This window comes from Haliotis asinina, chromosome 5 (assembly GCF_037392515.1).
Source record: "Haliotis asinina isolate JCU_RB_2024 chromosome 5, JCU_Hal_asi_v2, whole genome shotgun sequence".
In the NCBI taxonomy this organism is placed as follows: domain Eukaryota; kingdom Metazoa; phylum Mollusca; class Gastropoda; order Lepetellida; family Haliotidae; genus Haliotis; species Haliotis asinina.
In genome coordinates, this window is record NC_090284.1 from 63,226,925 (window position 1) to 63,252,637 (window position 25,713).

Consider the following 25,713-nt stretch of genomic DNA (forward strand, 5'->3'; position numbering starts at 1 on the left):
TGCGTAGCCTCCCTTTGGTTCGTCTGCTAAATCGGCCAGGAAGCGGTAAGTTCGAAAACGCCGAAATGCAATCGTAGATGTCACCTGAAATCAGATAAAATCTCAATCAAAGCATTATTAATGTCCAGTCTAAGTTTTGGTATGTTTTTAATGACCTACATTTAGCATGGGATAGGAGTGAAATGCAAGGCAAAGTCTCGCACATGTTTAGTATCTCATCACTGCAAACATTGCAAAGAAATGTTTCTCACCTAGTGTTATATGGTATAAAATGTAGGTAATCAATAAATTAAGTGTTTCCTTTAGATCGCCATGGCCACTCAGTTACCGTATATGACGCAGCGTCACCAGAAACATGATGTTCATTGGATGGTGGTGTCTCCAGCTCACAGTGGGGTTTTGTGTGTAGCTTGTTTGGTGGAGCAGGTGGAGAATGATGAAACCCCACTCGTACAGAGAAAAGTCGTCCTGTCATTGTTGTCCAGTCTTCTTGAAGAAAATGGAGAAGTCGCAGCCAAGTTTGAAGAAAACCTTTTACTTTGTAGACACATGATTGACATTGCAACAGGTACCCTATGTACATAACTCTTTAGACTTTAATTCAACTTTGTTTTATAATAACATCACACTCAAAAATATTTCAGCAATATGGCAGCGGTATGTAAGCATTTGTGTCTGGACCAGACTATCCACTGTCCAACATCATTAGCATGAATAGACTCTGCTGGGATAAAATGACATGTGTCAAACAGTTAATGAGTCTGAACACCTGCTTGCATTAGTCTTATGACATTTATGAGTTGTTGAAGACCATTGCAAGCCAAGAATCGCTTAGAGTAAGCAAATGAATCATTTATCAGCGTAAAACATTTCTCGCTCTTCCAAATTGGTGGAACGATCAACTTTGCCTGGTCCTAATGTAGAAGGTATAAGAAGATTATGTATTACTTGCTGATGAATTTGTGATTGTTGATGACTACATTGAACCTGTTCAACAAACTGAGGATGCTGGGATGTGCACCCCAGTTCTAACACAGATCTTTGTTAAAAGACCCAGCTGATTATGTTGGACTATGGCATCCAGTAAAATATTTATAGAAGAAATATTTAGTTCTATTGCTACTGCAGCTAGTGCTGCTGCTACTACTACAGTAGAACACGGATATAACGAACTCCAAGGGACCAAGGGATTTAGTTCGCTATATCCGTTGTTCGTTATTCACGTTTGACTGCCATATTGACTTATAGAGATGAAGAGACACGTATATACATGGGCTACATATTTTTATTCTTGTACACTGACATTAAAATTCTGATTTCATTGTTCAAATACATTATCTAGAACATGTTTAACAATCACAACAATTTCAACAATATAACACGCCTCTGTTTGAACCTGTCAATCCAAGCACTGTTGCAACTGAAATCTAAATGACCTAACTTGGATGCCAATTCATTTGCCTTAGTCTGCAACATGGGACCACTCAAGGGAATGATTTCACTTCTCGCTCCTTGAAACCATTTGTAGAGCGCATCTTCCACATCTTGGTGATTTGCAGTTCGTAACTTCTTGCGGGCAGGGCCGAAATCACTAGAGACACATTTTGCCAGTATCGAGTCGCGATTCTTAATAATGGAACTGAGTGTTGATTTCGGAATGCCAAAGTCGAGAGCGATGTTTGTCTTCGATCTTACTCCTGATTCTACAGCCTGGATTATCTGAAGCTTTGTGTCAAAGGTGATAGCTTTACGTTTGCCTACCATAGCGACGAGAGCGAATTGAAGATCTGTGTATCAGTCAAGCTTTTAAACACGATGTGTTTCTTTTGTTAATTGATTAATGACTATCAAACAATGTTGATTCACCGCCAACGAGGTTAAACAATGTTGATTCACCGCCAACGAGGTTAAACAATGTTGATTCACCGCCCACAAGGTTGATGTATACCGCTAAGTCGCTGAGTTGACACTGAGCTGACACTGAGTGAGTTCGCTACTCACGTCGTTAATTGGGCTTGGGGTCAGGAAATCAGTTCGCTATAACCGTTAATTCGCTACTCACGAGTTTGTTATTCACGTATAATTTTAATGATATTATAAAGAGACCATTGACGGGACTTTTAAATTTGTTCACTATATCCGTTTGTTCGCTATATCCATGTTCTACTGTACTACCACTACTACAAATAGACCATCTGGAAAGTGATCAAATGCAACATATGTCATATTTAGGATTACACTTTCTCAATAATTACAGATTGTGGAAGTGTTTTAGACTGTCAGGATTCAGGCACTCAATCACCAGCACACAAAGTCAATTACCCAACCTAATTAGTCACCACAACTTCCACAAAAAATGGAAGTTGGACAACTGGTGCCAGTTATACACTTGTAAGGAGGGACCACACTACTCAGAAAATTTGTATTTCCCTCATGGTAGATTTTTTGCAGGCCTTAACTTGCATTATGAACAAGTTGGGTCTCTGTCATCAAGGTTCATCTTCATCATTTATAAGAACTGAGATGAAATGTTCCATTTTATTTGTTACAGGCAGTTTTTTCAAACATGACCAGCATGTGGACACAGCAGTTAAAGGTAATGATTCTCTCAAATAGATGTGTTCTATTCAGGAGAAATACATCCAGTTTGAGCAAAAACAAAAGCTTCAATCCAAACTGTACATACTTTGAAAATTGCTGTCTGATAGATTTCACCTTCTTCAGCCTTTTAATGCAAAGATATGGTACACGTGATAGTGAAGTGTGTTTACACGCAAAAGACACAAGGATAGCACCTGCACTTAAACACTGCTTTGAAAGAGACAGAGAGAAAAAAAACCTCATGTCATCTCTGTCATCAGTGCCCCGTACTAGCACTGCAGATAAATGGTACTTAAGATACAGTGCATATTTCATTTTTCACTTTATATTTTATAGAACTACAGCATTACAAAGTCAGCTATGATCATTTCAGTGTGTCAGCTGATACTGGAGACTGCTGAATCAGAGGATTTGGTCTGGTACACCACAGACAAGCTCCACTTCCAGGTAGGTATCAGCAATCACATGAATTGCATGTTTATTAATGTTTTGTAAAGGAGAAAAGGTGTGTTTTCATTTGAATTTTGATAATCATTCATGAAAGTGAGATACGCAAAATGGAATATATCTCAAGCCAGACAAGATACTAGTCAAGACCGTAGGTAAAGAACAGCATAGCCCAGCAGATAAGTGGTGTTTTTTTCACTGAATTGTACACTTTGTGTTACAAGAATAAAATTTGGCATGATTGTAGCTTAAACCCTTCTTATTAAATAAAGATTGAGAGGCCTCGCAGATTTTTCATATTTTTTCATATTTGGGGGTGAAGGGGGGAGTTTAAAAAAATCATTTTTTCTACTATTTTTGTCATAACTTTTAAAAAAATTCTCCAGTTCTCATAAATCATATATCAAATTGTAGGGCATCGTAGCTGATCATTTTTCACCTATTCATGTCTTTCTCTCTTTAACGGTTCTATGAAGTTCATTTTAAATCATAACTACCCTTAAATGGGAAATTTGATTGGCATTTTTCAAAATGGCCTCTATATGGACTACATCAGTGCACTAAGCATTTGATCATTACAAGATGGAACACTTTTTAGCATTTCTTTGCAAATTGAAAATGGGAAGCCATACAGATTTGGGCCATTTTTCATTTGGCAATTGGGAAAAGATGTATTTTCCTAAAATTTTACATATCCAAATACATTATGTTTCAAGAATATAGCAAGGACAGATGAAAGTTCTTTGAGCGAATATGTCCTTGTGTTTACTTACATGTAAAGTATGAGCTTGTTTGTCTATGGATAAACTATAAAACCATATCGAAATCAACACAATCATGTTTGATTTCAACATCAGTGTAACAGTTATGACAAAAACCTTTACCCCAAAATATGAAAAATATAAAAAGCTGCTAGTCCTCTTGATCTTTATTTAATAAGAATGGTATAAGCTAGAATTAAGCCATATTTCATGCTTGTAACACAAAGTGCACAATTTGATCACTTATCTGCTGGGCTGGTACTTATTTGTATTTGTAAACCAATATTTGTGAAAGGTATTGTATTTGCATCATGGTGGGTTAGTTAGTGCCCTTATTCCCCAACTTTTAATGATAATCTTATGATGGGGACACATTTTATAACTTTCATGCCTGATGAAAAGATTGGTAATTGATCCATATATCTTCAGTACATCACTATCAAAGAGATACGTTGGTGAAGGAGATGTGTCTAGTGTTATAGCTGTTATGTTTTACTTTTAGCTGCAAGACACTCAAGATCTGGTATCTGTCTTGCCATACTTGGTGCTGCTTGGGAGACTGCTGGCTATATCTCCTGCATATGGATTTCACATCCTTCACAAGCATGGTAAACTTCTCAATCAGTTTCACACATAGTCTGCTACAAACATTTTGTCCTCTTATATTTGTAAGAAGACATTACTCTATATGATTCTTCCAAACCAAGCTGTGTAGTTCTCATTTTTTCTAAATTGAAGTACTGAAAGATGTTATTCGTGGACTCAATTTCAATACTGGGTACATGTTCTTTTGTTTCAGAATCTCTCCTTTTGCTTGTACTGAGGTTACTGAACCAAACTTCTGATGAAGACTGTTTGTGCTCTGTAATCTATGTGTTCATCCATCTGTTGGATGACTCTCTGCAGTCAGACATGTCCCTTGATGTGAGGTGCGGTGTCTATCAGGTCCTGGTGTCTCTTCTCGATAACGCCCAAACTCTGGACCTGAGACTCAATCTCCTGGGTGAGTTATGTCCTCAGTCAGACATGCCACTTTACATAGGGTATGGCATCTATCACATCTTGGGGTCCTTCCTCTGATAGCACCCAAACACTGGACCTCAGACTTAATATCCTGGGTGAGTTATGTCCTCAGCCATACCCCACTTTATGTGGGGTATGGCGTCTATCACATCTTGGGGTCCCTCCTCGATAGAACCCAAACTCTGGACTTGAGACCCAATCTCCTAGGTGAGTTACGTCCTCAGTCAGACATGCCACTTTATGTGACATATGGTGTCTATTGGATCTTGATGTTCCTCCTCAATAATGCCCAAACTCTGGACCTCAGACTCAATCTCCTGGGTGAGTTATGTTCTCAGTCAGACATGTCACTTGATGTCAGCTATGGCATCTATCATATCTTGGTGTCCCTCCTCGATAACGCCCAAACTCTGGACCTGAGAATCAGTCAATCTGGGTGAGTTATGTCCACCAGTGTCTACAGTCAAAGCCTGATGAAACCAACACCATATTTCCCAAATTTTAAACTAAACAGAGATACCATTGGGATTGTTGGGTATAAAAATTCATTCCTGATTTAGATGAAATTGTTGATATAAATTTTGAAAGCCTTGTGAAACTTGAAAGGCATGTGGTTAGCAGAGCTTTTAACTCCATTTAGCAGGAATGGTCATATGTTTCATTAATGTCACATATTCCAACAATATATTCCAGTTACCTAATTATAGAAACTATCTAAGCCTAGTTCAGTCTTCCAAACAATTGTCCTGAACATTGCATCTCGAAGGTTGAGAAAAATAAGCTACCTACTGTTACTACATACAACATTTTGGTCAAACTTTGAATGCAACTTCCTTGAAAGAACAGATAACCATATGGTTTTGAAAAGCTTATCTCCTATAATGATATTATACAAAATATGGCTGCATGTTTGACAAATAGAAACAAATCTTTTGACAAAAGAGTCAGACATAAATGCCATTATTCCAAGAACCATGCAATCAGCACTACCTGCTAGAAGAGTAAATACTGCTATTGTGAATGATGATACCAGATCCTTTATAAAGTGAGAGTGGGCCAAGTCGCTATTTCTTTTCTTTAAGTATTACTATGATGTCTAGTGTGTGCACAACTGTGCACTAGCTGAAAAATCATAAAACAATATTTGTTTGTTTCTTGTCTAATGCCACACTTCACAATATTCCACCTGTATGGTAGCATAAAACAATAATAATAGTTGAATGGTAAAAGGTTCAAATATGACTCATAGGAACTACAAATATTTTTAAAGATGTTCCTATGTATGATTTTGAAGGACTAGTGACCGAAATGAGTTTCTGCAGTTGATTCTCCCAACCTTTGTCTCAGCCCTTCTCAAGAACATCCTGAAGAACATAGATGAAGAGTCCGTGAAGCTGTTGATGGCACCAAGCCCTGACAACAGGTATTTGGTGATGGGACTTAAGAAGATGCTGATAACTAAACATGAGATGCTGCAGACAGCCTCTGCTCACTGCGTGAAGGCTCTCATGTCCCACTCCCGAGATGAGAGTACTGTCACACAGATTCTGGAAAGTGATCTAGCCGGTGAGTCAGTGGATTGAATGCAGTGCAGATCATAGGGAAATTTATGCAGATCAGCACTAGAAGAGTGTTTGGATGTGAGACAGTATGTTGAATTGTTACCTCAACTCTTGTCAAAACATTATTTGTCACTTTCCAGTCGATCATGTGGGCACACTAGGTCCATGTTTTGCATTTTACATGTTTGTATGGAAAAGAGCTGTAACCCTTCACCTTATTAAAATCTTTAATACAGTATGCCACTCTTGATGTGTGCAGGTGATTATGTGTTTATGAGTGCTGGAGGTATGCTCATGGCTTATTGTGTGAGTAGCAGGTTTTAGGACTCTGTTTATCATATTTGTCATATTTTGCTGTTGTATTTTGAAAAGCCTTTGAAGATATATGGAGTACACTGTAAAGATCAGGTGCACTGTATTGTTATGTTTGGTATTTAAATTTTTTCAGAATTTCTCTTTGAGTCTTTGCATACCCAAAGTGGTCCTCAACTGGAGTAAGAATCATTGTGAATGCTTTCCTTTTAATAGTTTATCAATGTTCCTGGAGTTTCAGTTGATCTTTACGTGAACTGTTTGTGAATTGTTTGTATAGAGAAAACAAAGTCTTACCACACAGTAATGCCTTTCAGATCATGCAGCTCCTATTCTGATCTTATTTCTGTGGTATATAAATTCCAAGATTCCAGTTTTTATTTCTATTGTTTGATTGATAGCAGTGTTTGAATTCTAACACATTTGAGCAAATACTGAAAAGTATATATTTGTTCAGTTTTCAAAATACTAATTATACTACTGAAATATTTTGTTGTTATCTAAAACTAGAAGATATCTCCAAATGGAATCTTACCAAGTGTATTTTAGCAACATTAGCCACTCACTCACTCACTCCACTCACTCCACTCACTCCACTCACTCCACTCACTCCACTCACTCCACTCACACATATATTTTAAAGGTTGAAATGTCTGCAGTTTGAACATTGACTTCACATTTACTTCACTCTTCAAAGTAATATTTTAATGACCTTTGAAAGACAAAACATTTCCAATTTACATCGATAGTGAATTTCTTTGATGCTTTTATTTTTATTCATATTTCATTTTCCTTTCAGTTCTGTATACCAGTGTCTTCAGATGCTGACAGCCTATGAACAATTCTTCACACGTTGCCATGCTGTCTATGGTCAGTTTTACATTTATGTACTAGTATTAATATTTCAAAATGATTGCTTTTGTATGTGCTCTGTAAATGAAAAGAACAAAAATTAAGCAGTTTTATACAACTGCAGAAAGAATTACTTGCATAAAATAATGTGACACTGAAGGTGTGTTGTTTTTCAAAGTGATTATTCAGAAGAGAAAGATATATGTATACAATACTTGAGAGACTTTTAAAATGCTACTTTATTATATGCCTCCAGTTGTAAGAGAATCACTTGTAGTGAATATTAGGAAGGAGAAAGTACGTATTAGGAAAAATTTAGGATGGAGTGAGTGAGTGAGTTTAGTTTTACGCCGCATTCAGCAATATTACAGCTATATGGCAGCGGTCGGTAAATAATCGAGTCTGGACCAGACAATCCAGTGATCAACAACATGAGCATCCATCTGCGCAATTGGGAACCGATGACATGTGTCAACCAAGTCAGTGAGCCTGACCACCCGATCCCGTTAGTCGCCTCTTACGACAAGCTGAGTCGCCTTTTATGGCAAGCATGGGTTGGTGAAGGCCTATTCTACCCCGGGACCTTCACGGGTCATTTAGGATGGAAATTCATGTTTGCATGATGCAAAATAATTCTTGGACTGCCTGAAACTCAAAACTTGGCAATGTCTATCCTCTTGACTGCTTCATACCACGTAATGCTCATAGTTGGTACTACTTGGTACGATGCTTGGGCGTTAAACATGCTAGAGGGATAAGTGTTATTCTGTTGACATGGAGTCAGTTTCTGAATGGGGTTTCCATTTTATTCTTATACAGATTTTCCAGACTAAGCGTATATTGTTTTCTCATTGTGGTCTGTCTGTTGATATGAGCATTTGTTCCAGGTGTTGAGTCGATCCTGCATTCCCTGTGTGTTGTGATGGAAGTGAAGAACTATGGGCTCATGGAGAAGGGTTTCTGTCTACTGGCAAACATACTGCACCGGTGAATATGCTGAGCACACTCTTATAGCTTGTCCAGTGTATCTCCTGTTTGATATGCTGATATTATTTTATACCTGGTGCTGTATTTTTTCAAAGTAAGTATGTAGACTTTAATGATGCTGTAAAACTGGTTTCTGAATGTGTATTACTCACGGGATTATCCGACATGGCTAGTGTTAATTCAGAGACCATATAATGCAGGGACCTGTATTATATGGTCTCTGATTGTTATGATGTACAAGAATGTGATGTCAGGAACAAGTGAAGTAAACAGGTTTTTTTCAGCCAAAATTATAAGCAAATGCTGGTGCTGATAAACCAAAATCGTTATCAGAATATATCAGGAATTCTGAATTATTCCTGAGCTTTAGATGTCAGGCACTCATGTGTCCATCTTATCTAAATACTACCTGGATTTATTACACTATTCAGATAAAAATTACATTAATAAAATGGAACCACCACGACTATCTGATTCTGTGTGATTTTTCACATATTCTTGCCTTGTAAATACAACAGGGTCACTCAAGAAGATTGTGCCATGGATGATTATTGTCTGCGCAAATAGTTCTAATAAGTGCTTCTCCATTGCAGGCAGCCACTGGGGATTCCCCTGTTTGTGAATGTGGCATCAGTGAGACAGTGTGTTAACCTTGTGAGGCAGGGTCTCGCTCTCTCTCACCCGGCAGTGTTCCTTCATACTTTAACAGCTGCTGGACCTCTTGTCAGGTGAGAGATATGTTGTGAAGAGTGCGAATTTTTTTACAGTTGAAGTAAAAATGATTTCTATGTGATCATAACATGTACTTCATTTGAACTAGATTGAACTTATATTTGTATATTTGTAATCTGACTGGAAGTAGAAGTCTCCCACTAAATGATTGTGACCATCGGTGTACACTGCGTAAGTCATCTGAATGTTAGGTTTAAAGCTGAATGAAATAATACCTGTAAATGAACTTCAAGTAGTATCAAGGATTCTTTGAATCTTAATTTCAACAAATTTGGAGCTATGAAAGGAATACGTATAAGGAGACCATCTCCCGAGTCTATGACACTGAATGTAAGGGTATATCATGACATTGAATGTATGGGTATATCAATATGACACTGTAGTGTTTGCCTTATATTAGTTCTCTGTGTGTCCAGCAAGCAGTACCTGCCGTGGGTGTATCGATGTGAGGTTGTAGAGGACCTGCTGAAGGTAGCTTGCAGTCAGATGACTAGCCTAAACACCTCTCTGTGTCATGGTGGACAGAAACTGATAGGTCAGGGAACAGACCAGCAGTACCCTCTGGTTGCTTTCACAGAGCTTCTTACTGTATGCTGTAGGTGGGTAGAAATTGAGATACAATAGCAAAAGTAAATATGACAAAGGAACGTATATAGGAAGTAGACTAATTTATATCATTTGAATGCACTACAGTACCATGTATGGCCTAGCACTCTGCAGCTCAGTGGAGCACTTTTCTAAAAAAATAGCAACCTTTATTTTCATTTGTTGCACCATCAAGTCTTTACCTCTGGGAGATGTTCCTCTCTATCTGCATTTTTCAGGGTGTGCGCTGACACTGTACTCAAGTCCTCCTGTGAAATGGAAGAGAAACAGTGGATGAATGTTGAAGGGACTCTCTCACTACTGTTGTCAGCTGCAGAGAGACATCTTGCACCACACATACAGGTGAGAATGATTATCTCCCCACTGCAGTCTTCAGTTCAGTTCAGGTATGAGTCTTGGGTCTGTGAAAGTACCAGGGTGTATGTTCAGATAAATCTCCACTAGCACCCAGGATGTACTGGCCTGAGCAAATCAAATTTCTCATTACAACCGAGCTTGCCAATGGCAACACAGATAGTGGCAGCTGCGAAGGTTTGCACACTATGCAACAAGTCCTACCTGTTAATATTACTGTTCCCAAAGAAGTGGAAGTGAGTTATGATAGAAGCCTTGTGATTGGTATGCTCAACTTACACGAGCAGACACCTGATTGGACACAAAGGCAGAGAAGAGAGGTACATGTAATACAATTATCGGGCCAGGCACTGGTGGAGATTTGTCAGAATATATACCCTGGAGATTTTCGAAGATGGTGTAGAGAAAGCGCAGCTTCTGGTAAGATCTAACTAATGCCATTAGGTTAGGTTAGTGAATTCATTTTGTGGAAGATCTTTTTGTGGCAAAAGGAGTGTAATGATAAATAGTTACTCATAATAGTGTGTAATTGTGTTAAAAAGTTAGAATGTTGAGTTACTGTATCTGTATGATGCCAAAGCATTTCTTTATTGAAGAAAACATGATACAGTGTCAATCTTTCTTGATGACATCACAAATTGATTAACTTACCCCATGTGAAAAGTAGAAGTTTCTCAGAGTGGATGATATTTCATGTGTCCATTTTCTCTCTCAGTATGTCTATGATATCAAAACATACTGAATAACTAACTTGGAGTTTGGTGTCTGTTCCATGTGGATGAATGCTGCATGTCCCTCACAAAATACTCTTTCCCTTGGGACAGATATCCTGAGGCAAAAAAAAGAAACTTTACAAAATGTCATTTTTTTCTTTGATGATTCATCTATGTATCCGAAATGAGACCCCTATCTTTCGACTCTAGCAAAACGTTAACACAATCCACTCAAGCCCATCCATTCGTTGTGTATCGAGTACATCACACAGATCTCAGCAATGAAATAATAACAATTTTACCATCTTACCATCTCTTGTTCTTTTATAGCGCCCTGAAGTAAGAATGTGAAGTTTCTTTTTTGACTCATTGTTCCTTGTTGGTTATTCCACAAATTTGAAAATGATTCTGTCACTCTCTCAGCCTATTTTCAGACAGTGTTTGATCCTGAAGAATACCCTGCTGCCCTGAAGCCTGTCCTGACCTGTATGAATGAGTTGTATTCCCAGATAGGGAGTGACATGTCAAAAATGTCTCTCATGTTCACACGGTCGGGAGTCATCATTCAAGCTCATGTTGTAAAATCAAGGTACATCTCTGATTACAATATCCATATTGTTGACATTGTCACTAGCCTCCTTGTTAAAATTAAAGTTAAATGTCTATGGATGTGCAGTTTTTGCCCAGATCATAGTAAATGCAATACCAGTCCACTTATCATTGGCGACCAGATGTATATAGCTTGCAGGGTCTACCATCTCTCTAAATATATAAATTTATATGTTTCTGTATTGTGAGTTATTTGGGTTTTCAGTCCAATTAAAGCATGAATTTACTTGATGTTATAAAATTTAATGCAGAATTTTCTGTAGTTTGCTATTCCATTCCCATACAACATTTTGTCTCTACAGAGTGGCTCATCCAAGGTAGAAAATAGAAGATTGAAATTCCAAACATTTTTTCACTTCATTCTTAAGTCTTCACTTACATTTTTTTATCAGATAAACTTCAACAGTTTTTAATAACAGCATTTTAGTCAAAGATATTTTACAAATTCCACTCCACTGCTTTAAATTTGCAAAATCTATTTAAAATTAAGCTTTTTCAAGAATGAAATTTGTAAATGAAGTTTTACTAAAGAGCGTAAGTGATCCAACACCTTTCTCACAACCTTGCCAGGGCTACTGAGGATGTATGTGAAAGTATAGACAAGTTCCTCGAGAATGTGTACAGAGACCTACTGGAGAAGATCACCCCTCTGAACCCGTCCCCTCCCAGCTGGCTAGTATCTGGTGTCACCACGGTCAGATGTATGTCATGGAACTTACTTGAACTAGAAACTGTCAAACTTTCCTGTCATAATAATAATGTGGTTGTGGTTATCATTCATGTGGATTAGGTGCAAAGCAGCAACCTCTGTATCTTGGTTGCTGGTGTGGTAATGTGGATCACTGTTCAAAATATCAATTACTTGCTTTCAGTCATTGCTGTTTCAGGTCCTGTCTCATTTATTAACAAAGTGCCATCATTTAGCTGGAATACAGCTCATTTTGGCTTAACAAATAAACAAACATGCTTATGTGGAAATGTCAACTTTAAATGGTCCATTTGCGGATGAGGTAATTCATCCCAAAGTTCTAGAAATTATGAATGGGTAGTGAAATCTTCTTTAAGTGGCATCTTAGAAGTTGGTAGGATGAGGATGAAGACTTTTATGGATAGACATCTTTCTTGCAGTGGATGCGACTTTTTGGTGTAGATTCTAACACCATTATCAAGCAATGCTTGACGTTTCAGTGCCTGATAAGTCATGTGTAGTGATATGTTTGGTGGCTTTTGGGCAGATCTTGTCAGATTCCCTTGTCTGATGCTAAAGCATGCAATAACAATTAATGTATAATTACAAAATTCAGAGCTGTGTTGAATTAACAGCTGAAACCTTGAGTGGTAAATTATTTTTTATTGACTTGCTTGATAAAGGTATCAACTCTTGCACTGAAACATTACACAAGAAGAACAGGAAGTCATCTCTGTTTTAAATTTCGTCATGTCACATATTTATGTATATATTAAACTGCAACTTAATGATATTGATGACGTGTTTTCTCCTCCAGTGCCATCTAGTGATCCATGCCACATACAGCATGTATTGGTTCAGAGTGGAGACACAGCATGGACATTGCTGGTGATGCTGTATTTCTCATACCTTTACAGTAATAGGTAAACAGATATTTCATCATCATTCTTACACATATAATGAAAATTGCAGTTTAGATGAGCATCGTCTTGAATTTATGTAGTGACAGAACCAATTTCTGGTGACTCCCGCCGTGATATTTCTGGAATATGGCTAAAAGCTACACTCACTCTTCATTGTATTTTTTGGGGGTTCATATATTTCATGCCCAGGAGTTATATTTACAGACAGCTTCAATTTGTTGACTGTGGCATTACCAAGAAACAAACAAATCAGACTTAATTTCGTTACATAAGAAATAGGTACAGGCATTTGCTGTGTACAGTGTACTTGGGTAAATAGGTGTAATCACTTTTTTTTTACATAAGAAAATTTTCAGATTTTTCTACCAATGGCAAAGTCATTGTTTTTAGTTTATGAATTTAAATAAATCAACTGCATGCTTTTATTATCACAGATGATAAACCAGGGTAGCTACCATAGCTACCAAAATTTAATTATGATATTTGCTGTCACAGCTGAGCCAACACTGAAAACTATCTAAATATAAAGCTTTGCAATCTTTCAGACTGAAACAAATGGCTTGCTACGTGCCTGTAGACATCATATTTTTGCATAACATGATTAAATATCAAGGTACAAAACACAGAAATAGGATCAAATTTGATCAGTCACTATACCATCCAAGCATCCGAAAAAAACTACACTACTGGGATATTTTGTTACGATCAGACTAGGAATACCATGGATATTTTTAAATACCGGTAATGGCATGTGATGGGCATCCAGCCTCCTGACTGTTTAGGTGAAGAAATTCTGCTAATGTGGACTGGAGCCCAGTCGAGGGAGCGGGTGCTGACCAATTTGCAGTTTGGTTTCGTAATCAGACCGTTGGCAAGAAACATTATTCGCTCCGCATCAGTGCCCCTTTAAGCACCAATGCCCCTTAGTAATTGTCATGTGAAGTTATATAAAGAATTGCATGGAAGAGAAACCCTCCAAGTTTTTGTGGAAGACATAAGGGTTTTCAATATTTATAACATATCATTAGAAATGATGATATCACATGAATTATAAAGATGCACTCTCATGCACAGCTGGGTAGAGTGCTGTGATCTCCAGTCTCTGCTGCAGTGTTTCCTGGAGAACAACAGAGACCTGGCTGGATTACCTCCCCTTGTTATCAGATGTCTTGCTTTCCTTATAGCAGTGAGTATGTTTGCTTTAGAGGAATGTTACAATGGGACCCCTCATAAAATGTGTATTCTATGGCATTAACAGATGTATGTCTTTGGAACCTTGTCATAATGAACAACATGAAACATTTATGAAGTGTTTACTGGAGAAACTGAAAGCAATGGCTTTAGAGAGATATGACTCAATTGGCTGCCCAGATAAGAATGCGTCAAATAGCAAAAAAATATTCCTTGGTTTTGTTGGTCCTGACATGCCTGTATATTGGTCATGCTCATATAGCTGACATATGACTGATTGTAGCATTAAACAAACAAACAAACAAAACCCTGTGATGAAAGTATATAAGTTGGTTTTGTTTTCTTATATTCCCTTTCTTTTTATATCTGATGACTTTTGAAACCTGCCTCCATGTCTGTAGCTCTCACATATTGTGCAGCAGTAGAAGCAGATTAGTTTATCTGCAGTGAACATGAGCATGTTTTTACAAGATACTGTTTTAAATGTTTGTTATTTTCTCAGTGTTCATCAGGAGACGCAGTTGTCGAAAACCCACAGTCCTCTCAGTATCAAAGAGGTAAACAGGACACTTGGATTAAATACATAGTATTTTAAGGGTGTTGTTGAATATCAGTAGTTACACTATCATGATATTACTCTGGCATTGTTGATTCTAAACATGGTGTTCACTGGACATTATGAACATACAGTTTAAAAGATACAAATATAGGCCATCATGAAGAATTATAGAGAAATTACATATCAGTCATAGGTAAATTGAGAGAAATCTTTAGAATCTGTTGATTTGTGAAATAAAACACAAATTAGCAATTTCAACAACAAGAAAATATTGCCCTAACATTTCAAGTTGAAGTCAGCCTACTGATCAGATTATTTTGTCATTGTTTAGTTGCTTATAAAGCACATTTGTATGACAGTATCGTTCACCATCGGTACTTCCTGAATCTAGTATTTATGGAAATTATGTTCTGATTCTATGGTTTAGTTTGATAGTGTGTATGCAGTGTCTGGAGATATTCAAATACTTAACACTGTTACCAACAAGAATATGGCATGAATGTATTTACTGATGATATTTAAAACTCAAAAATTACGCAAAAAGTTTTGTTTTGCTGTATTGAAATGATATGTTATTTGGTGTTTAAGGTTTGGGAAATCTGATTGATGTCTTAGGGAGTTGCCCTTTACACGTGTGGTACACTCATCATCCTGTTGTCATTTGCTGGGTGTTTAGTGAGGAGAGACAGGCAGTACTACTTGGAAATACCTTGGTAGGTATCTGTAGTTTGTGTACATTGTTATCCCATGGTAGTAGGATATGGTATTCTGCTTGTCAGATCGACGTTAATCTTTACATCATCTGTCTAAGACTTATTTGTATTTTTTTGTAAACAAAATTCATTCTTAAAGAATTTTGCCATTGTAGGATTTTTGTACCTTCTACAAAAGTATCTGGTTGCTACAGTATGCATGTAAAATAATTGTAAAATCATGCTTTTTGTTGTTGACAGTTTTTATTTGTTGTGTGACATCCCCTAATATTTGTGTATTAAGGGTATGCAAATATAAGGTTCCGAATACCAGTTCCTTGGTATTAGTTTGCTCAAAAACAATACTAATTATGTACATACAGACTGACGAGATATGAATATGAATACATGAAGTTGGACAAACCATCAATATGTAACAATGATATCATTTTGTCTTTAAATTTTGTTATCTTTTGATGATCCTGTCTCTTCTTGTAAACCAGACCCATGAAGATCCAGGGCTCCATTCCACAAAGCAACTGTAGTGCCAAGATGATTGTAACTCACATTACTTTAACATATACTTAGGACTGTCGTAGCGCTACAGTTACTTTGAGTAACAGGGCTCAGGTTAGAACTGGTCTTCAGCAACCCAAACTTGTCATAAGAGGCGACTAACAGAATCGGCTGGTCAGGCTTGCTGACTTGGTTGACAAAGGTCATTGTATCCTATACAGCTGGAATATTGGAGAGTGAGGTGTTAAACAACAAACAAACATAGTCCTGTAAACGAGACAGCGGTCAGTTGATTGAAGTGCTCATACCTCACCAACAGTGTAAGATATGAGCAACACATTTTCAAGCCTCTGTGATATAGGCAAAATGTTTCCTTTAATCAACAAGGAAAATGCTGTCTGATTAATTTGTTGCTACATCTTAAGTTTAACATTGATTTGGTAATATTTTGAAGCTGGAGTACTGGCTCCCCTTGATCGATATGATCAATCTGGAAACAGCATTAGTCTCAACAAGAGCACAGTACAGTTGCACAGGCTCACAGCACATTTTCCCAGATGAGAAGCAAACTGTCCCTGAACAACAATGTGAAAACACAGAGCAACATGTAGATACTGAACAAATATATGCAGGCACAAAGAGACACCAGGAAGGTACAGTATGCCAACTGACAGATACAACTAATCAGCAAAGAAATGAGATAGAGGCGAATGTCACAGATACAGCGATGGAGATGGATCATTCGAATGTAGACACACAGTTACTGGTGGAACTAGCACACAACTCTGCTTTCATCAACACACTAATGGTAAAACTGTATAGACAAGTTACTTGTGGTCATGTGATTGAAGCGCTCATAAAATCTTACCCTTGGCATTGAAACCAGCCCCAGTACCAGGACCTGGAACTCATGCTATGGGGTAAACATTTATCATCCAAAACTGTGAGATATTGCTTATGTAACACCAAACGATATCTCATAGGAGATTTTGTGCGATTCCCTGACAATGCTATGATGTCATGATGTTGATGATGTCACAATGCTATGACATTGCTGCAGGACAAATTTAATGACACTACTGTGTACATTTTCCATTGAAAACTAATGCAGAATGATTTTGGATGATAAATAGAATCTCACCCCTGTGTCTACTGATATCAGTTGTATCAAGACTCATTGATAAGGTAGTAATATCCTTGGCAAGCCTTGAATATTTGTTACTTTATCAACTCGTGTTGATATATTTGATATCAGTAAACACTTGGGTGAGATTCTCTGTATATTATGAATGTGTATGTTCATAAACATAAAATTAAAAAATTACATTCTCTTGAAAACAATGACTGTTTTGTGCAACTCTGAGGTTGACACTTTGTACCAATTAGAAAATGTACAGTTGTTTTTATTCCAACAAACGTGGATGACTTATGTAATATTAGTATTTTCTTTGTTGTCTGTTCCAGTCAATGCTTGTGGCTCAGCAGGAGATTGCAGACATTGCTGCTAATGTTACGGAACAGTTGGCAGGCATGGTGGAGTGACCTTTAACCTTACTTTCACTCTAAAATTTGTAATGATACGAGAAGTAGTTTGACATCACATTCAAGACTACTGCACTTATGTAGCAATGTGCACTTATGTAGTGTATGTGAGTGTGTAAACACTTATCTCAATACATCCAGTCCATGGCTTATACCCTCAGTGGTTAGCAGCAGGCAATGTAATAAAAAGTACCATATTTATGTCCTTTTTGCATGACCCATCCAGGGACTGAAGAACCAACCTCCCACTCTGGCCAGATGCTCTATCCATTTCACCAGGGGGAACTGGTAGACAAGAGAAACATTTTAGTTTCATGTTTCAGAAATAGAAGGTTCAACATATATAGGGGATATTATGTAAGTGCCCATGTCGTACTATGTTTACAACATGCGTGTCTAAATGTTCGCATTTCCCTAGCAAGAGCAAGGGATATACCAAAATTTAGGCAAGAGTGTGGTAAACAGTATGATCTGGGCACAAATATGATATTCTGTTTATCATCAAAGTGATGTAATTGAGAAAAGGTAGCCTAAATCTAGTTTCAAACATAGGCTTGTTCCAGGGCTCTGTTCCTTAAAGCGATCGTAGTGCTACCACAGTCATAAGTCTGTTTTAAAGTATGGGAGTTACAACTGTTGTAGCACAACAATCACTTTACAGAACAATGCTCAGATGCCTTAACTGTATGTATGTAAGTGGTTTGTCTATCCCTCTACCTTTCTAGCTATGTGATGAAGTGCATAAGAAGGCAGCTTCAGCCACACCCTCCACAGTCAGCGTGGCACTGAGCACCTGTACCAGCTTGTTCCAGGAGCTGTTTCTACAAGACTCTGTCCCAGAGGGTAGCATTAACTTTAACTCATTTAATAAAAATCTTTTTTTTTTCAGTCATTAGGGTTTCATACAGAAAATTGTTCAGAATAAAATTGCTTGTAGATTATTTTAGAATATAATGCCCTTAGTCTTCAGAACTGATCATACAGTGATTTTCCATACTGCCATATGTCATGTTGTTTTCACTGAACAAATCAAAGTCAGAAGTCTAGACCTGGAGTTGTTTTGTCAAATGTGTTGTGTTAGTAGGTAAAGCATTCAAATGGGTCACTGTAAAGCTGACTGTATCTGTGAGCAGTTTGGTTGATTTTGATTTCTACAATGACCACAATGACAATTTCATTTTGATTCCTAACACATGGATTTTGTGTTTCTGAAAATGTTGATTAAATGTACATAATTAATTCAGTTTGGCACATTTGCATAAAACTTAGTTTGTGTGTTGTGTGTCTTCTGGTAAATTTCGTATTGTGGAGTGATCTAAAGAGGAAATGAGCAGAAACAAAAAGAAACATGTCTGCATCTTAACACTGCAAAAGAAAAACAGATGTCTTTGATATATTTGTTCAACAGTAATTCTGCAACCTGATTTTCAATAAACAATGATGCTTTCTAATGCTAATTCTAACATGTTTGGTTTCAGACTACCAAGTTATTAACCTGCTCAAGGTTATGATTATTTTGATGAGAGGCATTGACTGCAACATTTCTGATGCTTTCAGTGTAAAGAGTGTCTATCATGGTAGGATATTTATGGCACACAAATGATAATTTTTGAGGAAATAGGTATCTTTTCATTCATGCTTTCAAGATTACATTTCATTGTGTAAAAGTTTAAGATAGGTCCCGATCCTCTGCCATATCCCACAGTCAGGCCAGATCTTTGTTCCTATCTCCGTCAGACCTGCTCCTCACCAGTCAGCCCTGATCCCTCTGTCATATCCAACAGTTGACCCTAATTCCTCTTTCATATAAACCTCAGATGTCATATTTGCATCGTTTTGGGGGTTATTGTTTTCTCAGATAAACTTCCTTTCAGGGTCATATACAATATCCCTTGGACATTCTATACAATACTCCAAATTTGGCCCTGAAAGCAGATTTTCATGAAATGAATTCTTTCAACATCAACATTCAAGTGTTCAAAATCAGTTGAAAAAGGTCGTCAAAGATCAAATTGAAAGTTCAAATGTTTGCCCTTTCTGGATTAGAATTGCATCTGTCAGATCATGAATCGGATGCTCTACCTCACAGCTACAGAGCCAATGAAGATTTTGGTGTTAAATTATCTATTTATAGATAGGTTTTACCACCGCCTCAGTTACCGTTATGTAGCTTCATTGCTTGATCATCTAATTTACCATCATTGATGGTCTATACGACCAATTTTAATAAATTTGTTGTCCCTCTTTAATATCCCACATTCTGCCCTGCTCCCCCTGCCATATCCCACAGTCTGCCCTGATCCCTCTGTCATATCCAACAGTCTGCCCTGATCCCTCTGTCATATCCAACAGTCTGCCCTGTTCTTTCTGTTATATCCAACAGTCAATCCTGACCCAAAGGTCAATTAGCCTTGATCACTTTCATATCACTTGGTGAGCCCTGATGTTTCAGTTGTAATCCACAGTGAACCCTAATCCTACTTTACCATTTAGCCTTTCTCACTGTCATGTCCCATAATCATCTCAGAGACAACTCATACATTAATGTTTGATCTCACAATCTTGTTTATCATATCTTTAACATCACAAACAAATAATTCATGATCACATTTTACTGTAAAATTCAGCTTAATCTGCAGCCTAGGATGAAACTTATGCATTTCCTCATGTTTGTAGTAGTGAAGTTTGTTGGAAGTCAGAAAGATGACACACAAAGTGAAAGTGTAAAATGGTGTGTGGAGTACCTGCTGAAATACAAAGAAGACCGTGTCGCTGATTGTCTCTGTGGTAAGTGTTCCTGGGCTAATCCTTAATGCTGGAAAATATACCCTTGTATTACAAGTGTCTTGATTGATATGAATATGTATTCTCCTTTCGTGTCACCGAAAACATTTTGTGTTACTTAAAGAATCTTGTTTTGCCTAAAGAATCTAGAGGTGAAATAATTAACTGCACATGACAAATGTGTCATAAATTCTTGACCTCATTCTATTCATTTTGATTGGATAACCATGACCTCCCTAAGGTCACACTTGAAAGGTAACTATAGAAACTTCTGTACTGTTCATAATTAACAATTCATCGTTATTTAGTTAAAAAAATGTTTTTAAAAAAATATAAAAAAAAAACAGCACCAACTCAGCAGTAGTCATTATTTAATTGTATGTATTTCAGTGTCAATGATACAGGGTAATAGTAGTTATGCACAACTGAATTTTCAATTGGCTCCAGTTTGGTCTTATCGGAATCAACAAAAATTGTTGTTTAATTATATCTCTATATATATGCATAACGGATATAGGGTATTCAGCAAAATTCCAAGGTCACTCTTTTAGATATATGTTATTTAAAACTCATGAACTTTGCACAGCAAATGTAGCAGTCTGTATTTAAATATACAGACTTCAAATGCGGATGCACTTTTCACATTACTTTTTTTAATACCACATGGACTATTATTATAGATCTATGTTGTGGGCTTATTTTCAGTAAGTCCGATCCTCATCCAGAACAAAGGCTTCATGATGAGGCTGGAGAGAATCTTATCAGGCAGGTGCCATGCGGAGGTGGATTCGGTGATGAGGCTGGTTGCCTGGCTGGCGTCTTCAGCACCACCAGACAGTCAGGTAATTCAGACAAGCCAGCTGTGAACACTTTTGACCTTACTGGCAAGAGGTGGTCATATTTTACATACTGGCCAGAGGTGGACTGTATGACCACACTACTTGCCAGCTGACAGAGAGACCACACTTGCTCTACTTGGAGAGCATGCTAGGTAGAGGAGGACAGAAAGACAACACCTGCTGTACATAGAGACCATGCTAGTTAGAGGTAAACAGAGAGACAACACTTGCTCTACATGAAGACCATGCTAGCTAGAGGTGGCCAGAGAGACCACTCTTGCTTTACATGGAGACCACACTACCTGTAGTCTGTTTGCAGTGAAAACGTAATGATGAATTTCACTATAAGCAAAAAAAGTAAATCAAATAAAGTGAAATTAAGATTGCGAATCCTCATAATTTTATCTTGTCAAACTGAAAATTTAAATCTTAGAATTTTATCCAACTTAGGCTAAAAGTTGTTTAACAAACGATCATAGTTTCAGACCACACTTGTTCCACATGGAGACCACTTTACCTTGAGGTGGATAATATGACCATACTACCTACCGATTGACACAGGGACTGCACTTATTTGACGTAGACAGAGACCACTCAAGATTGAAGTGGGCAGAGATACCACACTAGCTCAATATAGAGAGACCTCTCCAACTAGATTTGGAAATGACCATACTACCTACCAGTTGACACAGGGACTGCACTTGTTTGACGCAGACAGAGACCACTCAAGATTGAAGTGGGCAGAGATACCACACTAGCTTAATATAGAGAGACCTCTCCAGCTAGATTTGGAAATGACCATACTACCTACCAGTTGACAGAGGAACTGCACTTGCTCTGCATGGAGAGAAAGACACACTAGATTGAGGTGGACATGGAGAACGCTCAGACCAAATGAGGACAGAGTGGCTACACTAGCTATCAGTGGACAATCTGACCACAATCGGAAGACAACATAGACTGTTTGAATGCAGTTAATGTCCATGTTTCTGACTCCTTCTTCAGGCCCCCCACCAAATCCATCTGAGCCACAGCTTCCTGTTGGACACTGTCACAACAGGTAATCCAGCTGTTCCTGCTGGAGGCCTCTGCCTACTGTCTGCAGCCCTATCTACCCATTCCAGCACAAAGGGGCCAGTGGTGTTCAGTAGGGACAGACTCATACAGGACACTCCTCTATTCACAGCCAGAGATGTCAGGACTCTCTACTTCCATCTGCAGCAGCAGATTTGTCAGGTAGGTTTATAAAGTCATGTCTCTGTAGCTTTTCATCAGTTAACACCGTATGACTCCATGCTTGGATTTGAGATACACACTTAATGTATATCAGTGTAACAAAACTTGTTTGTCCCTTTTTAATCCTCCTAAATGACTGTTCAGTTAGGTCTTGTTATGGCATGTAGTCCATTTTTCAGTCTCTCCAGCTATGGTCTATTAATATTGTAGTGAAAAGATTACTGATGAATTGCAATCTAACTTGATAATTAATTAACATATAATACTCAATGATATGCTGATCATAATCAAAACATGAAATCAATTTGGTGTGTTTTTCTTTTCAGATTTTCTTTCCTAAGATTAAAAAAAAATGTTTATCAAACTGTTATAAGAAAGGGACAGCCAGGTATGTGACATAGGATGAATATGCTGCCAGTATGTCACCTATTTCATATATCTATTTTAACTTTTACATATTAGCCTTTTACATATTCATTTTAACCAGGGTATGGTGTGACCTTTTTGATCTTTAATGAAAACATTTCCAGAAATATTCAAGAGAGCAACATAACCTCATCACCTCTTGTCAGGTGTAAGTTCTAAACTGCCCCATTAATAAGTAAATAAAATGTGTACACTGTTTCCAGGATTGTCTGGTGGTCTTCAGCTGTGCACTGGAGTGTATTTACAAGCTGTACATGTATGCTGCCACAACACACAAGTCTCTAGGTAGGATTTCAATCTCTGATTGTTGACTTCCTTGTTCCTTGACTAGAATATTTTGTAAAGTTTAATAGCTTTAATCTCAGTCCACAAGATTAGCTTCAGTTTTGTATGCAGACTGTGAGTAGTTTTTTAAGATCCTAATCTCTTACGTAATTAAATTGCAATTGTTCCAGGTGGGTGTGAAGAGTAATGGATAATTCAATCAATTACAAACAAGGCTTTGATTCCTTGGGTTGTACATTATTAGTACTAGTCCCTATCAGCACAAATGATTTTTGTGTGTGTGGTAAACCTTATCACATATGTATTTAAAAATGAATGTAAATTTTGCAGCCAGCCACCTGTCCAGCCAGCCATGGAACAAGCTGTGGCTGGAGACCATGTTACACACCTCCTTGGATCATGTGGGTTTGATCCAGCAGATCCTGAAAGTTCTACACATGGTAGTTATATTGTGTAATGCAACCCCTTGTAATTCCTTACTGTCTGGGCACTATCCTTCACGTAGACACACTAGACAGCCCTTAAAGGGGACTTGGCTGTGGCAAAGTGACAGCTTCTTGGATCCAAGTCATTAAAGCAACACTTTGTTTTTTTCTGTAAACTCAGATCTTGGTACCAGCCTCTTTTATTCTAATTTGAAAACAGCAATTAGAAGATAAACATCCTCTACATCATCTCTGTACTTTGATATTACAGGTAATCTTAATGAATTTGATTATATTAGTTTGAAACTCTAGGCTTTAGTGGTCTCACTTCAATAAACAGGCCTAGATTTTCGTTTGAAGTAACTTCTGCAGATGACTATAATTCATATGCCAAATGGTTTATGACATTTTTTATCTTCAAAATTAGTTATTTTGTTATCATAGCTCAGAAAAATATATTGCATTTGCTAGAATGCTAGAAATTAATTGCATAAGTACAATTATAGAAGATGTGCTTGTTTGCTATGCTCAGAAAATTGAATGAAACAGGTGTGGAATGAAATGACAGTGTATGAAATGCATATATGGACCTATTACATCATCAGCTCAGTGACTTCCCTGCATGTCAGACACTGATAGCTGTGTTGGGGGAAACGTTCCTACATACAGTTCTGAAGTCATCTCTGCAAGAAGAAGAGACTGAAACAGTGACGCACATATTGTCAATGGTTAAGTAACTTCCACAACTGATAATAGCTACAGAAAGGTTACTTATTGGGTATTATACAAATATAGATCCACTTAGATGGTATGATCAGTAAAGGTAAAGTAAACCATAGTTTATGAAGATGCCATTGTTATTCACGGATCTGAACTTGAAACTACGACACGTCTTAGAACTCTGCCCCAGTAAATGCCACCATGTCAGTTTATGAGCAACCCTTGTAACGTCATGGATATTTGATTGGAGTGTTTGAGACAGATAAGTCAGTGCATCAGTTAGTGTTTATTGAATTAGAGTACATTAGTTGAAATGCATCCACTTTGCAGAGTTAAATATCCATTGACACTAATAGCACAAGATTTGCCTGCAAGTGACCTACACATGCTGTGGTTTAGTCTTCTGAAACTCACTCTTGAAATGAGTATCCCATTCAGTTACACCCTTACCTACTGACATGGCTGTAAAGTTCAGCAGTCTGTTTATATGTTGAAGCCTCATATGAAGATGCACTGCAATATGTAGTCTATGATTCAAATGTAACGTTAAGATAATGAATGCAATGTATGAGCATAAATGAATGTTCCAGCATTGGTCATGGTCATCAATGTACATTGTTCTGTTGGTTGCAGTGTATGTTGGAGCTCAAGAAAAATGTGAAGCCCCACCTCCTACAGCAGGTGAAGAACCACCTTCAGCAGGGGGAGAACAAGAACAAGAGTGTCAACCTTGTTCACTGATGCAACTACTACACCATACCTCCTCAGAGATGATACTTTCTGATAAGTGTACAGTAAGCTCTGTATTATGTCCTCATCATACAGATGTTGACATCCATTAAATTTTAGACTGTTTTTAATGCCATTCAAAGATTCAACCAAAAAAGATGTAAAGGATCAAAACTGACTATAAGGTTTTAGCCAAGGGCTTGCTTTTTCAAAACAAATAACTCTGGTGTTTTGATCCAGTGAATCAACTGAAGATACAGTTTAGGTATAACTTCACTTTTTTGTATTTGTCTTGCATGGGAAATGCTTGCACTGCCTGTGCCCTGCGTGTGTGCTGCCTTGTGAGGAACACTTGATTCACACTGACAAACATACTGCCAAATAGTCTCATTTTTCACAGCTATCCTTCGTAGTCTAGTGGATAAAACCGGAAAACTAGTAAGGAAAGGGTTGCAGGTTAGAAACCAGATAACAGCACTATATATTGGACGTTTTTAATAATGTGATATTTTTTTACTGTATTCAGTGACAGCAAGACAAAGTTATATCAATCTTCAAAGCAAGTAATATCTGATAGTCAAAGGCTATTCCTCCCAAAA

General features: G+C 37.5%; 2 protein-coding genes across 2 annotated transcripts; both read left to right on the top strand.

Moving 5' to 3' along the window:
- Positions 1-312: 312 nt before the first annotated feature.
- LOC137283951 (meiosis inhibitor protein 1-like) lies at positions 313-6,415 on the top strand. Its single transcript, XM_067815623.1, has 6 exons — positions 313-568; positions 2,552-2,596; positions 2,975-3,048; positions 4,312-4,417; positions 4,609-4,812; positions 6,180-6,415. Exons 1-6 carry the CDS (start codon positions 313-315, stop codon positions 6,413-6,415), a joined length of 921 nt encoding a protein of 306 aa, XP_067671724.1.
- Positions 6,416-8,480: 2,065 nt separating this feature from the next.
- Positions 8,481-25,126, top strand: LOC137283952 (meiosis inhibitor protein 1-like). Its single transcript, XM_067815624.1, has 21 exons — positions 8,481-8,545; positions 9,139-9,273; positions 9,694-9,876; positions 10,102-10,225; positions 11,385-11,539; positions 12,130-12,260; positions 13,065-13,170; positions 14,245-14,356; positions 14,864-14,918; positions 15,509-15,633; positions 16,583-16,936; positions 17,593-17,661; positions 18,396-18,513; positions 19,149-19,247; positions 20,347-20,457; positions 21,160-21,296; positions 22,299-22,529; positions 23,159-23,240; positions 23,571-23,680; positions 24,271-24,393; positions 25,019-25,126. The coding sequence occupies exons 1-21, from the start codon at positions 8,481-8,483 to the stop codon at positions 25,124-25,126; spliced, it is 2,733 nt and encodes a 910-aa protein (XP_067671725.1).
- The last annotated feature ends 587 nt before the right edge of the window (positions 25,127-25,713 follow it).